This window comes from Apteryx mantelli, chromosome 2, assembly GCF_036417845.1.
Source record: "Apteryx mantelli isolate bAptMan1 chromosome 2, bAptMan1.hap1, whole genome shotgun sequence".
NCBI lineage: Eukaryota > Metazoa > Chordata > Aves > Apterygiformes > Apterygidae > Apteryx > Apteryx mantelli.
Genome location: NC_089979.1, coordinates 167,680,543 through 167,693,516, shown reverse-complemented (window position 1 = coordinate 167,693,516; position 12,974 = coordinate 167,680,543). Strand labels below are relative to the sequence as shown.

Sequence of the window (12,974 nt, the reverse complement as noted above, 5' to 3'; positions counted from 1 at the left end):
CTGAACAGTTTCTACAAGCAAAATGAAGAAATATGGAAGTGCTATCAAACTACTTTTTAAAATGTTTCTGCTAGGATATTGTAAATGTGTTAATAAAATGATAATGATGGTACAAGTGTTAATTATAAGGACAACGTGGATGTCACTAGTATGGGTGAGCTGCTCAGTTGCAGAGCAGAGCCCAGTTATTCCTAAAGGTCAGAGAAACATCTTACTATAGACCATACCCAGTTCGCTGGGATTTCTCTGAGGCTCTGAACACCAGAGAGGCGACAGAGAAGGTGGCCTGGATGTTCCCCTTAGGAAGCCCTTCTGACTATCTCCTGAAGCATCCGTGTTGGATCTTGAAAGGAGCGATAGTTAGCTACCTTTGGAAACACCGCCATGGTGCAACGGTTGTGTAGGTGAAATAACGGATTTTTAATAAGGGAGATCAGCAAAAACTATTCCTCCGAGTTTGGAAACTGTTAGCTCTAGTTGCTGTAATTATTATAAGATGAAATAATTTCAAACTTCAGATTATCTAAAATATTTTTTCTCTTTAACAGTGACCAGCACTGACTATGAGACAGCAGCAGATGCAACAGAGACTTCCTCCTACTACAGTGCCAAAGAGTATATTTCAAGGTAAATCTAACTCTAGTTCTTTGTAACTTCTGACTCGGTAAGATCAATATATTTCTGTAATGTTGCTTTCTGCGTGGAAATACTGAGTCTGTTTTTGCTGTACCTGGCAGGGCCAGTTTAATGTAATAAGGAACAGTCAGATGAGATGAGATTCCAGTTAGAGTAACTACTGCAGCTGGACATTTATCATGGGCTAATTTGCCCTGCTGCTTTCAAGCGAGCCTGGGGATTTCTCCACTGCTTTTAATGATATATAGTACTGCATGTGCTGTTGTGATGACAAAACGCACAGAATGAATTAACCTGAAATAGGCGATCCGGATTTCCTTAACCCTTTGCTGTCTCGGTGACTTTCTTCTTTCTACCTCTAATTGCTTCTTAGCCGCGAGCAGGAGGAGTCTACCACTGAAGAGGAGCAATTGCCTCAGATCCTCGATGAGCTTCATGATATTCACGTGGCACCTGGAGCATCTTTGGCAAAATTTCACCTGAAAGTGAAAGGTGAGGGGAGGCCACAACACTTTGTGTTGTTCCAGGTTTGCTGTCGGAGCGAAGTGCTGGACAAGGTTTTCTGATGCGCTCTTCCGCAGTTGTGCTCCCAGTCTGTTCATCTTGCACCATTTTTGCATAAGCCAGCTAGAAGAATATGTATGTGCTGATGAACCTTGGGTTCTGCAGCAGACACAGGCAGATAAAGTGGCCTATTTTGTGCCCATATCTGCAGGCATAATTACAGGCATACGTTGCTGAAAACTGAATCCTGTAATTCTCTGAGCACACTAGTTATGCAGAAGCAATAAGGAATGAAAAAGCGAGAATATCTCTTTATTCACTTTAATAAATGAAACAGTCCTGGGCTAGGAACTAGTGATGAGTCCTAGACTCATCTTCCCTCTCTGCAGCATTGTCTTACCCTGTTATGAGGGAGTCGCTGCTACAGGCTAAAAACTGCAAAAACTTCTTTCTGCTCTCAGTGGTAGGGAGAGGTAGGGATTCTCCTGCTTTTCCTATTGCTGCCTATTAAAATGGCGAGAGCTGTTTTGCCTTCAGTGTCCTTGGAGCGGGTGTTGAAGTTGTGATACAAACCGAGGGTGACTTAGGTCCACATTTTGCTTCGCTAGGGATTTCAGTGTTTGGCTTTGTGTATGTTGCAAATCGGGCCTGAGCATTACCTTTCGAACCTGGAAGGTATTTGGATATGCAGCAAGTACAGAGAGTGTCAGAAAATGAAGAGAAAGGAAAAAAACCTTCAACAAACAAATAGAATTGAATAAATTTGGCAGTGATTTCTAACGGGGCGAACCCTCAAAACGATAGCACTGGGCAGATCTGAGGTTTCCTCGACTGTTCTGAAGCATGTGGTTGGGTGGAGATGCTCCAAAATGGTCACTGCTAATACGTTCCGTTCTCTGCATCTGTAATTGCTGCCTGCAGGGTACCCAGAGCCTCGCCTCTATTGGTTCAAAGATGGACAGCCACTAAGTGCCTCGGACCGTATCCTGAAGATTGATAAAAGAGAATTCCACTCCCTGGAAATTCTCAATGTCACCAAGGCTGATGCTGGCCAATACTCAATATTTGTCATTAACTCTGCTGGTTCCGCATATTCATCAGCCAGGCTGGTAGTCAAAGGTAGATTTTTTTGGCATGTCCTGGCTCCTGATTATCTTTATTCCAATGACTCACTCTGTTTTATATGGTGGTTGTTCTTGAAAAAGCCTACCAATGTAAGTCAAGGGAGATGAGGAAGTCTGTGGTTAAAACATGATGTATCTTATTCTTAGTTCACCTGTAAGTTTACAGTGTACCCCTAAGGTTAGACATGTCGCTTCTCCAAGGCCTGATTGTGGTCTCAAGTACACAGATTTCGTTCCTGCCTAACTTCACCAACTTTAACAGTTAATTTTACTAAAACTGAGGGCCTTCTGCGAATCGAACTTGTGGCTGTTCCAGTAAGACACTGCAGCAATACTAACAAATTTTGAGAGTTGTGGAAGTAGGTGTTTGCAGAGATGATTATGTGTATTTGTATTTATTAGCATAATTGTTCTGGAATTACTAATTAGGTGAGCTTGGTAGGGGTGAGTTGTAGTTTATGAAAATTATCTTTGTAAGCATGTGTAATATTAGTAATGGAAAACTGAAACAAAATCCATTCCCATGCTATATGACTATTCTTAGCATTTTTATTCATAAATATACTTTAGAAAAAGCATAACATTTTAACAGAACTAATATTTCTGTGCAGTGTGTCCTGCGGTTAGTAATCCCCTGGAATCACGTTTTTTTCTTTGAAACTCATGGACAGAAACATATTTGTAATTTTGTCTTTCTTCCCTGTTTCACAGGACCTGATGAGAAAGAAGAACCACCAGAAACAGGTGAGAGGCTCCATAGCAGATGGTAACAGAACCCCTAGAAATTTTTCAGGTAGTCTTAACTCACACAGAAGGTGTAACCATGTTTCACCAATAATGTCGTTTTCAGATGCCCATGAGCAGCTGATACCACCAAGGTTCCTGGAAAGATTTACTAATAAAAAGGTTAAGAAAGGTGCAAGCATCACATTTTCTGTAAAAGTTGAAGGTAAGTGGTCTAGCTACATAACAATTAAATGGCATAGTTTCATGACGCATTCTTGTCTCTCTTTGGGCCAATTCACTGTAACTTGATCTAGCGTATTGAATCTGAAGTCCGGGGCGCTAGTCCCGACTTTGTAAGAGACTTCGTGTGCCTCATAGCAAAGCATCCAACTCAACTTCACTTCCATTTTCCTATCTATAAAAACAGGCATAATAATAGTTACTAGTCTTATGAAGATATATTGGTTAACTGGTTTTATACAGTGCTTTAATGTCCTTAGAGGAGTGTGCTGTAGAACGGTATGTGTTCCTTCATTGTATATTGCGACTGTTACTGCTGTAAAAGGATCACAAAACAGGTCAAAAGCAGCGTTCGTTACAGCATGGCTCTTGAGGCTTGTAAGAAAGGAGTAACACTGTTAGGAAAATTAGAGCTCCTTGTATTCGTTTTCCTTTAGGATATCCACTGCCAACTATCACTTGGCTGAAAGAAGAGTCTCAGGAAGACATCCTTTGGATCAAACCCAACGCTCCTGGGTATAAACTCGCCAGTTCAAACATGCATCACAGTCTAATCCTGTTGGATGTTAAAAAGAAATACAGTGGGCTGTACACATACATTGCTACCAACAAGGCTGGCCAGTCCATCTGCACTGCCACCCTAGAAGTTGCAGATGGTAAGTCTTTCTTGCAGTAGAAGCACATTTTCTGCGTTGCCTTTCATGCAGTGGCTAAGAGAAAAATAAATGTGACTGATAAGGAAATGACACAAATCGTAACCTAGCAGGGTGGAGAAATGCATCTGTATGGACAGGGAGGGGAACGAAGTGTGTTTGCATCATATGAGTGGGAGTTTGTGCCCTGGGTCAGGAGCTGCTAGCAGGACAGCTTCACTACTCTGGTATTTCCAGGAACCCATGTCTAGAAAATGTGCCCCACAGTAAATACATAAAAAAATACTCTTTGTTTTCTGTCCTCTAACGATAAACCCTGATCTTGCAGTGAAAGAGGCTGAAGTTCTGACCCAGGAGCGCGTGATGGTATCAGAAGCCATAATGACCACCCTGGGGTAAGTGTTTTTCTGCCCAGCTTGAAGCACGTTCTGAAGAGTGGGATCCACTTAAGCACACTTTCACTTCTAGAATATATCCAGCCTAAAAGACTTGACCGGACTTCTGGAGCCAATGGAGAGCGATGGGCACTCCCAGAGGATGAATTTCCCTTCCTAAGGGTCTGTTTGCTCTCTGGAAGTGTCCGTCTGTCTCTCTCTCCATTGCCTACAAAAGGATCTTAAGTGAAAACCAGAGGAAATTAGTCCTACTTGGCCTAATTGGCACTAGTCTGTACTTACCAAGGGTTTATAGCTGATATTACTCTACAAATGTTCTGTTTGCTACAATCTTGATAAAACTTGGTAGCTTTCAACCGAAACGTTATTTATTACAGCATCAAGCTTGCCTGTTAACATTCGAGTTTTATGGCTGATTTGGGGGACTGTCTGCACGGGGAATTTGCTATGAAGAAAGCTCCAGTGTGAAATCAGCTCTTCCACTGCAATCTCGCACATGGATGTACCTGGCCTTTATTAGGCATATTTGGAGATATGTAATTTATTGCTTTGTGAAAGTGGAGTGAGCTTCCTCGTGCTTCCTGTGTACTGACAGCATTGTGCAGAGATTTAGGGCAGATAGCTTGTACTATGAAAATTTATACCCTTGCTGACTTTGTAGTAGTTTCTTCACGTAAACAAGCTCAGATGTCCTAATCCTTCTCTGAAAGTTAAAAAAAAAAAAAAAAAAAAAGAGCGCTCAGATGCTATTTCCTTAAAGGCCTGATATAAATAAATAATTTTTAAAGGTCATAAATCCCACCCAAATTGCCATGATTTTTCATTTTAACTTCTAATCCTGCTTTACTCTTTTTTTTTATTTTTTTTCCTTTTTCCAGAGCTGTTCATCCCTCTGAAGCAAGAATAGGTAAGAGAAGCTATTTTATATGAACTACTCCTACCTTCCATATCTGCAGCTCGGATGGTCTACATATTTCATTATCACCACCTATTTTTGTTCTTTTTCCTCTTATAAGTTCCTGAAATATTGGAACTTTTCAGGACTGGTCTCTGTTCAGGGGTGAATTATTTGGAGGAATATGAGCAAACACAGGTTTAGAAGCAGGAGAAGTGAAGAAAATTAGACTTTCCTTCTAGAGAAGCTTTTGTTATTTAAAGAAGCTGACTTTTCAGTGAAGTATTGCATGCTTAATAGAAAGTTCTTTCTTTCCCAGGAGATCTTGATGGTGTAGCTGGTAAAGAAGGTGTACCCAAAAGCCCTGTTTCCTTAGCCGATGTTGGGACAGAAGAGTTCTTCCAGAAACTCACCTCCCGTATCTCAGAAATGGTATCTGCAAAAATAAGTCAAGGTAAGTGACCTGGCAAATGCAATTGAAGTAATACAGAAAATGATGCAAGCTCTTTTTAGGTTTCATTTGATCTTTAAATATCAGTGAGATTTGTGAAGCGGGTTCTGAGACAGTCATCCTGCATAAGTATTTGTGAATGTTTAGGTCTGAGAATTTTTAGCCAGAACCTATCCAAGCTGCTACATCTTCATCCACAATTTTGAACTAAAAAAAATAGCTCTTAAAATAAACTGACAAGGCTAATGTTCTTTTTAAACATATTGTATTTAATTAAATAAGCAGGAGTAAATGTGAACTTGAGGTGGAGGGCAACTGTAAAAATGGAAGTGTGTTTTGTGCATCTTGGGTGTTTCGAGTTGTTAAGTTAATGCATCACTGCTGAATCTGAAAGCAATCCTGCTTTGCAGGCTTTCCCCATCTTAATTTGAGTTGTAGTTCACAATGGGATTTTAAAATCAAGTCCAGGCTGAAAACTGTGTGTATAGCTGTGCAGTAAACTAATGATTTGTTAAATTAAAATGAAAAATTCTGGTTTGTTTTGTATGTGGTAGATTGATTCTCTTGTAGTAGGATTTTATCTTGAAGCAAAGATGAAGTCATACCTCTTGTACAGATATTTTTACTGCGATAAGCATGTAACCTCATGCATTAAAGCATTCTAATTGCTTATGCAGTCCTGAATATCGATAGGCAATTGCACTAAATGCTGCAAGTGCTCTTCTCAGCAAATATTTAATTTTATTAAATTAAAAGTTAGTATAGACCTGACTCATGTTCAAATACAAGAGCTGCATTTCACACTTCCCTGTCGCTCTGCTTTTCAGCCACACTTCGAGTGCCAGGTGCAGATAGTGACGATGAATCCAAAACTCCCTCTGCATCTCCTCGCCATGGTCGATCCAGGCCTTCATCCATTGCTCAGGAGTCCTCCTCTGAATCTGAAGATGGGGATTCCCGAGGGGAGGTATGTTATCTTTATGGACCAGTTTGATACCAGGAAAAACAGTTATTTAGAATGCTCGATCGCTTGTGTTTTAAGGATCTCCATCCTACTTTATGGGATCTATCTCACTTTAGTAGAGACTGGTATTTAAGTATGGGCCCTGTGATACAGAGCACAGACCTAGCACTGGAGAACAAGATTCTGATGCTCACTATGCGATCTTGAACAAATTGTTCAAGTCAATATGGTCAAAACAGAGCCATTATTCAGCAGTTGTTTCTTTTTTTCATGGCTTAGCTTCAGAAAGTCAGAGCTTGATTTTCTGCAGCCTCAGATAGAGTTTGTCAGAAGAATTTTATTGAGAAGTTGTTCCTGTGAAAAATGACTATTTGGTGGAAATCTGAACTTTTTTAGGTGTTCATTTCAAACAGTTTTTTTAAAAAAATTAAACCTTTAGCAATGTTGACCTATTCTGACATTTTCAGGACCACTGTTTGTTTTGACTTGGGAGCAAAATTCACTGTTTCATGATGTAAATCCAAGATACTGCAGAATGTTTTGAAAATATGTCCAGAGCCTTTCTGAGACTTAGTTTGCCACCTTGTAAAAAGTAAACAGTGATTCTCTGCCGTACAAGGGTTGGAGAATAAAACATTAAACGCAGATGAGCACACTTAGGTTCTGAAGGCGATATGGTATTGTATTCCCTTTTCAGAGCTCAAAATAACTGTCATTTCATGCGTGCAGATCTTTGACGTCTACATGGTCACCGCTGACTTTGTGCCTGCTGCTCCTGACAAGGAGGCCATCACTTTGAAGGAAGGGCAATATGTGGAAGTCCTTGATTCAGCTCATCCACTGAAGTGGCTAGTCAGGACTAAACCCACAAAATCGAGCCCCTCCCGACAGGGCTGGGTATCTCCAGCTTATCTGGACAAGAAATTAAAGGTAATTGATCGTCCTATGTTTATTTTTCATGTAAAATTGCTTCTTTCTCCTGCAGTTTAGAGCCATCCCTCTAAACTGAAGTGAAGGGTGAGGAGGTCATTGAAGGGGTCTGTAACATGATGGGGCTTTTTCATGTTTTGATTAGACTATGTTTTTGTGTGTGTGGAGGGGTGCCTGGGCTTGAAAGACCTAATCAGTCTCCAGCAAGCAAGAAAGAAGTTTCACACTGCTGCATTAGGGATTGCTGAGGGATTAGGGGTCTTTGAGGGATATTCCTCTGTGCGTATTGGCAAAAGCACTGTTAACCGAGAAGAATAACATGTCCTTTCTCTTGTATTGTAGTTGTCACCAGAGTGGGGATCAACAGAAGCTCCCGAATTCCCTGGAGAATGCGTTTCTGAAGATGAATACAAAAGGAAGCTGACGTAAGCACTTGTCGGATTGTACAGGCACCGCTTAGCCTTGCTGCTGTTTGAACTAACATGAATGTTGGTGTCTAGGTCCCGCCTGAGTCACCCTTTCTGTATCACTGAGGCCTGCCATCTCCCTTTTCCCTCACTTGATTCTCGCAACTTTTGCTTTGCCAGTGATTTCAGCTTGGAAAAATTTCAGCCAATTGAAATCATACTGGAAGGTGGGCTTGAAAGGAGGATTTTCCGTGATGTCCTTCTGGAGGCTCTCCGATTTCACAAAAATCTTAAACTTGTGTTGTCTCTTTTAAGTACCTCTGTACTTTGGGATGCTCTGGATTTGAGCACGATGTCTAAAGAGGGAGTGGAAGTGCTCTAGGAAGACCAGCTACAAACTTGTATTGCTCAGCTGTGTATTATTCCCTTGCAGTGCAGCGCGCTACTGAGTGTGCTGTCATAGAGATATTTGCCTCTGTAACATCTTGCTGGTTCCATAACGTGCCATCTAAGTTGCTGCTGTCTACTCTGCACAGGTCCTCCTGTTGCTCGCACTCAGTTTCATCTGGCCCAGCTGTACATGTCTGTAATGTAGGTGCCTATCTGTAAGCAGAGTGTCTAAAATCCCTTTATAGTCCAGGGAGATCTAGTCAACCTACTCAAAGGAGTCCTCTGACCAAATGTTCATCTCTGTTTTAGAGACATGTCAAAAATAATTGTGCTGATTGTTCTGCGCTTTCTTATCACCTGTTTGTCTCCCCTTCAGCATTGTTATTCAGGAGTTGCTGATCTCAGAAGAGGATTACATTCAAGATTTACAGTTCTTCCAGACTCATCACCTCAAGTACACTGAGACCTGTCCCAACGTCCCAGGAGCTGTTTCCAGTCAGAAATCCACCATCTTCAGAAACATCGATGATATTGCTCGTTTCCATTCCAGGTGGGCATCTCTTCATTTGAGACAGAAGGATAGCTTCTGTACCTGGTGTCAGAGCTACAGTAACTATGGAGGCTATAAAGGATGTGGAGCACTGACAGTTTTGGGGTGTAAAAGAGTCGATGGGCATTTTAGGATGAGATATGATGGCATTGCTTAAGTCAGAGCACAGGGCTGGGACTCCTGTAATAGTCCCCAGGGCTTCAAGACTTCTCATGTCCTGCTTATTTCTTACCCTTTTGAGTGAATTTAATTGAGAAGTGTTAAACACGGCAATATCCTTCATTCCCTCAGTCCTTCCTTTAATCTGTATTAACCTGAGATTGCCTGGTTTAAAAGTCTGGCTGCTGGGACGGTGTGCTAGCCTTATTCCATCACCTGATCCTCAGAGGTCTTTTTTTTCCCTTCTGCAGTGTCTACCTCCGAGACTTGCAGAAATGTGACACTGATGATGACGTGGCCATGTGCTTTATTAAGCACGAGGCAGAGTTTGATAAGTACATCCAGTACCTGGTGGGGCGGATACAGGCTGAGTCAGTTGTTGTCAGCAAAGCTGTCCAGGATTTCTACAAGGTAAAACAGTAGCCCAAGTACCTACCGAACGTGCATCCGATAACCCACTGTATCGTGAAATATAGGCATTAATTCAAATATGATCCCAAAGAGGATTATTAAATATTTTCATGGGAAATCATTGTCAAATACAGTAGTTTTGTATTTACTGTCTAGCTCTTCCTAGTAGACACAATCAGTATGTCCTTATGAATATTATAAAGATTATATAGATATGAATATGTACATGATTATGTCACTGTTAACAGTATATGGTGAAAGTTGTATTAAATATAGGAACTCGAGGAAATGCTATTAGTCATATAAAAAAGTCAAACTCTAAATTTTAGTTTCTCTAAAACTTTATCTCAATCTTTCCTCATTCTTGTATATATTTCTTTAGAGATACACAGAGGAAATTTTAGCTACTGAAGATCCTTCGCAGCCACTTATCCCACCACTGCAGCACTACCTGGAAAAACCCATAAATAGGATCCAGCAGTATCAGACTATTATCAAGGTAGGAGCTTTTGTTACACACTTTTATCTAATAGGCTTATGTTCTGCTTGGTGTAGCCTCTGAGGAAAAAGACTTCATTCTCCTTTCATATTCTCTGCGTTCATCCTGTTGTAACTCCGCTTGAAAGATGCTTGAGTGAGAAAGACTGTAATTTGGACCAGTGATGGTGATCTCTAAAGCGTTCTGTAAATATGAATTCAGGGAGAGGTTCACAGTTTCCAACTCCATAAAGATCAACAAGCTTTATCCGAATGAACTTTAAATATATGTATGTGTGCGCGCGCAAACGCACATACACGTAAAATGTTTATACATGTAGGTATGGATATGTACATACATATACATATACACACATATATATATGTGTGTGTATGTATATATCCATAACAAGGAGAAATTGCTACACACTCAGCAACAGATCTGTTATAAAAATAAGCAATTTCCAAACTGTAAGATACTGACTTAGCAGTTCCCTCCTTGTATTTCATATACACGTTATGGTAAGATTAGACAAAGTTCTGTTTTCTGAAAAGCTTTACACCATTTTACCGTCATGAACTGTTTCACCTCTCACAGCTTTCATCTGTCCTACGGTTTCAGGTTCTGGCCCGTACCACAAAAAAAAATTTTGGCACTTATCCAAAATTTGGATATCCTAATGCTATTTCCCAAGAAAAATACTATAAAAATGTTATTTTGAAAAATGTTTATGTGTTCTAACTTGGATCATTTGAAGAAGGTTCAAATTAATTTTCTAATTTTGAACCCCTGCCCCTGAGCACAAACACCAAAGTTTTAATGGTCTCTTGGAAATGAGAGAGAGCATGGGAGCTTCCCATGTCGCCATTGCTGAGAGAGGACAGTAGGAACAAATGTGAGAAGAAATAACTGCCGTTTCCTATTTTTTCCATCCTTTCTTAGTTTTACCAAATATCTATTTTTTTTTTTAGCACTGCCACATGAGTTGCATGCCTCGTATCATCGGCAGGGTAAGGGCAAGACAAATACAATAGATACATTTAGGATTGCTTTGGGGGTTTTATTTATTTATTTATTTATTCAGTCACTGAAGCGTGTCTGGTATATGCTTCAGCTTTGTCTTTGTTCAGTATCAATTGGTGCAGGGAAAAGCTAGGATGGATAGTCAGGGAGGCCCCAGAATGGGCTGGAAAAGAGAGGATTTGGTAGCTAAAGAGCACACAGTGAGAGAATGGGGTAAAAGTTGCTCAGATGCAAGAGCTGGAAGACAGTTTGATATCTGGGAACCTCTTCTGGTATCAAGGAAATGCTCCCCCCTGCCCCTTTTTTTTAAAAAGAAACATCTGCCCTGTAACATCGACTCCATTCATCTACAGGAATTAATCCGAAACAAAGCAAGAAATAGCCAAAACTGTGCCTTGCTGGAGCAGGCTTATGCCGTTGTATCTGCACTCACCCGAAGAGCGGAAAACAACCTCCATGTCTCGCTCATTGAGAATTATCCAGGGACCTTGGAAAGCCTTGGTGAACCTATCCGACAGGTACTTGGAATTTCTCACTCCGTTTTATTGCTGCATGTGCCTTCAGTAATTTCCAAGTAGCCTTTGGTCCTAAAAGAAGCTCCTTTACGAATTATATCTGAACAGAGTATTTCCTTATTGCCTTTTTTATTGTTCAATATGTGATGCATCCCTATACGTGTGAGAGATGTCAAACCTACTGGTTTGATGAAGTTTTGAAGTACCAGAGCTTATGGGCCACTTCACACATAATGTAGTTATTTGCCTTTGCGAGCCACTCACCCGACAGGAGGAGATTTGGTTTGGTCCATACGTGATTTTTAAGCATTTTATTTATTGCCCCTTCTCTCCCCTTATGGGCCAGGTACATGGTCCAACTCCTGAGCTTACTGGCATCAGTGGGGTTTTTTGTGTTGATTGCTGAGGAGTTAGATGCTCACTAGGCATTTTCAGTATAAATTATCCGTTAGTATCAGTACTGGAGGAGTCTGCCTACCTGAGACAACTGGACTTGAGTTCTGTATTTATCTGACAGGAAAGAATATCATTTAAAGGCCAATGCAATGATGACCACTGTGTGCCCATGTCTCAGTGCTGTCAGTCTCATGCATCACCTTTAGCATTAGAAACACTCTGCCGTGTTGTAATGAAAATAAAGTGCTTAAGATGAGGATGTAACAGTAAACATTTGTTATCTGTTGGCTGGAAGATGATGGTGAGCCACCACGGTAATTATTCCAGTTGTGGCTAAGTGGTCTTCCTTCTTTTTCCCATCAGGGCCACTTCATTGTGTGGGAAGGAGCTCCAGGAGCCAGAATGGCTTGGAAAGGACACAAAAGACATGTCTTCCTTTTCAAGAATTATATAGTGATCTGCAAACCAAAGCGGGACACGAAAACAGACACGTACAGTTACATCTTCAAGAACATAATGAAGGTCTGTTCCTTACCTCCTCACCTAGAGCATCTCTCTGTCATTGAGGACTTTTATGTCCAGCTTCTGGTCATCTAAAACTAGAACATTTCACTAATTCTTTCAAACTATGTCTTTGTTTCTGAAAGCCTGTGAAGCGCAAGTAAAATCTCTGTCTGTCCCCAAATCCCTCAGTTAGCACTGTTGGAAACATGTCAGACATCATCAGAAGCCCAGGCAGATTTTTACTGTGCAGCAATGAGTTTACAGCTAAAGTGTGTTAATTAATTACATGAAATTGATGTGAATTTTGGTTGGGGTGCTGTCTATAGCATTTGCTAGAGTTCGTAGATCTTTGGTATTCGCAGTCTGTAGGATTGGTAGTAAACTGGAGAAAACGTTGTTTCAATTATATGCTACATTTCCACTAGCTCCTCTCTGCTGGTTACGTCCTTTCCTGAAGCCAATTCCTGTTTAGAAGTCAATGCGACCAACTCATCTTCAAAAATTCGGGGCCCAGATTAAAACTGTACGAAATTGCACATAGAGTTTCCCTAGGGCATTAGATGCTCAGCTCCAGTTAAAACAAACAAACAAAAAAGTGGATTTCTGGACCTAGCCCCAGTCAG

At 40.8% G+C, this 12,974-nt stretch overlaps 1 protein-coding gene across 1 annotated transcript in view; it reads left to right on the top strand.

The window, feature by feature from the left end:
* Positions 1-12,974, top strand: part of LOC136991343 (obscurin-like) — a 138,135-nt gene that overhangs the window by 86,585 nt on the left and 38,576 nt on the right. The window contains 17 exon segments of the mRNA XM_067292209.1: positions 549-627; positions 1,010-1,128; positions 2,062-2,259; positions 2,976-3,008; positions 3,115-3,213; positions 3,668-3,886; positions 4,212-4,278; positions 5,157-5,185; positions 5,493-5,627; positions 6,452-6,591; positions 7,318-7,518; positions 7,861-7,943; positions 8,692-8,865; positions 9,276-9,435; positions 9,818-9,934; positions 11,290-11,454; positions 12,211-12,369. Of these exon segments, the coding sequence (XP_067148310.1) occupies positions 549-627; positions 1,010-1,128; positions 2,062-2,259; positions 2,976-3,008; positions 3,115-3,213; positions 3,668-3,886; positions 4,212-4,278; positions 5,157-5,185; positions 5,493-5,627; positions 6,452-6,591; positions 7,318-7,518; positions 7,861-7,943; positions 8,692-8,865; positions 9,276-9,435; positions 9,818-9,934; positions 11,290-11,454; positions 12,211-12,369 (2,177 nt within the window).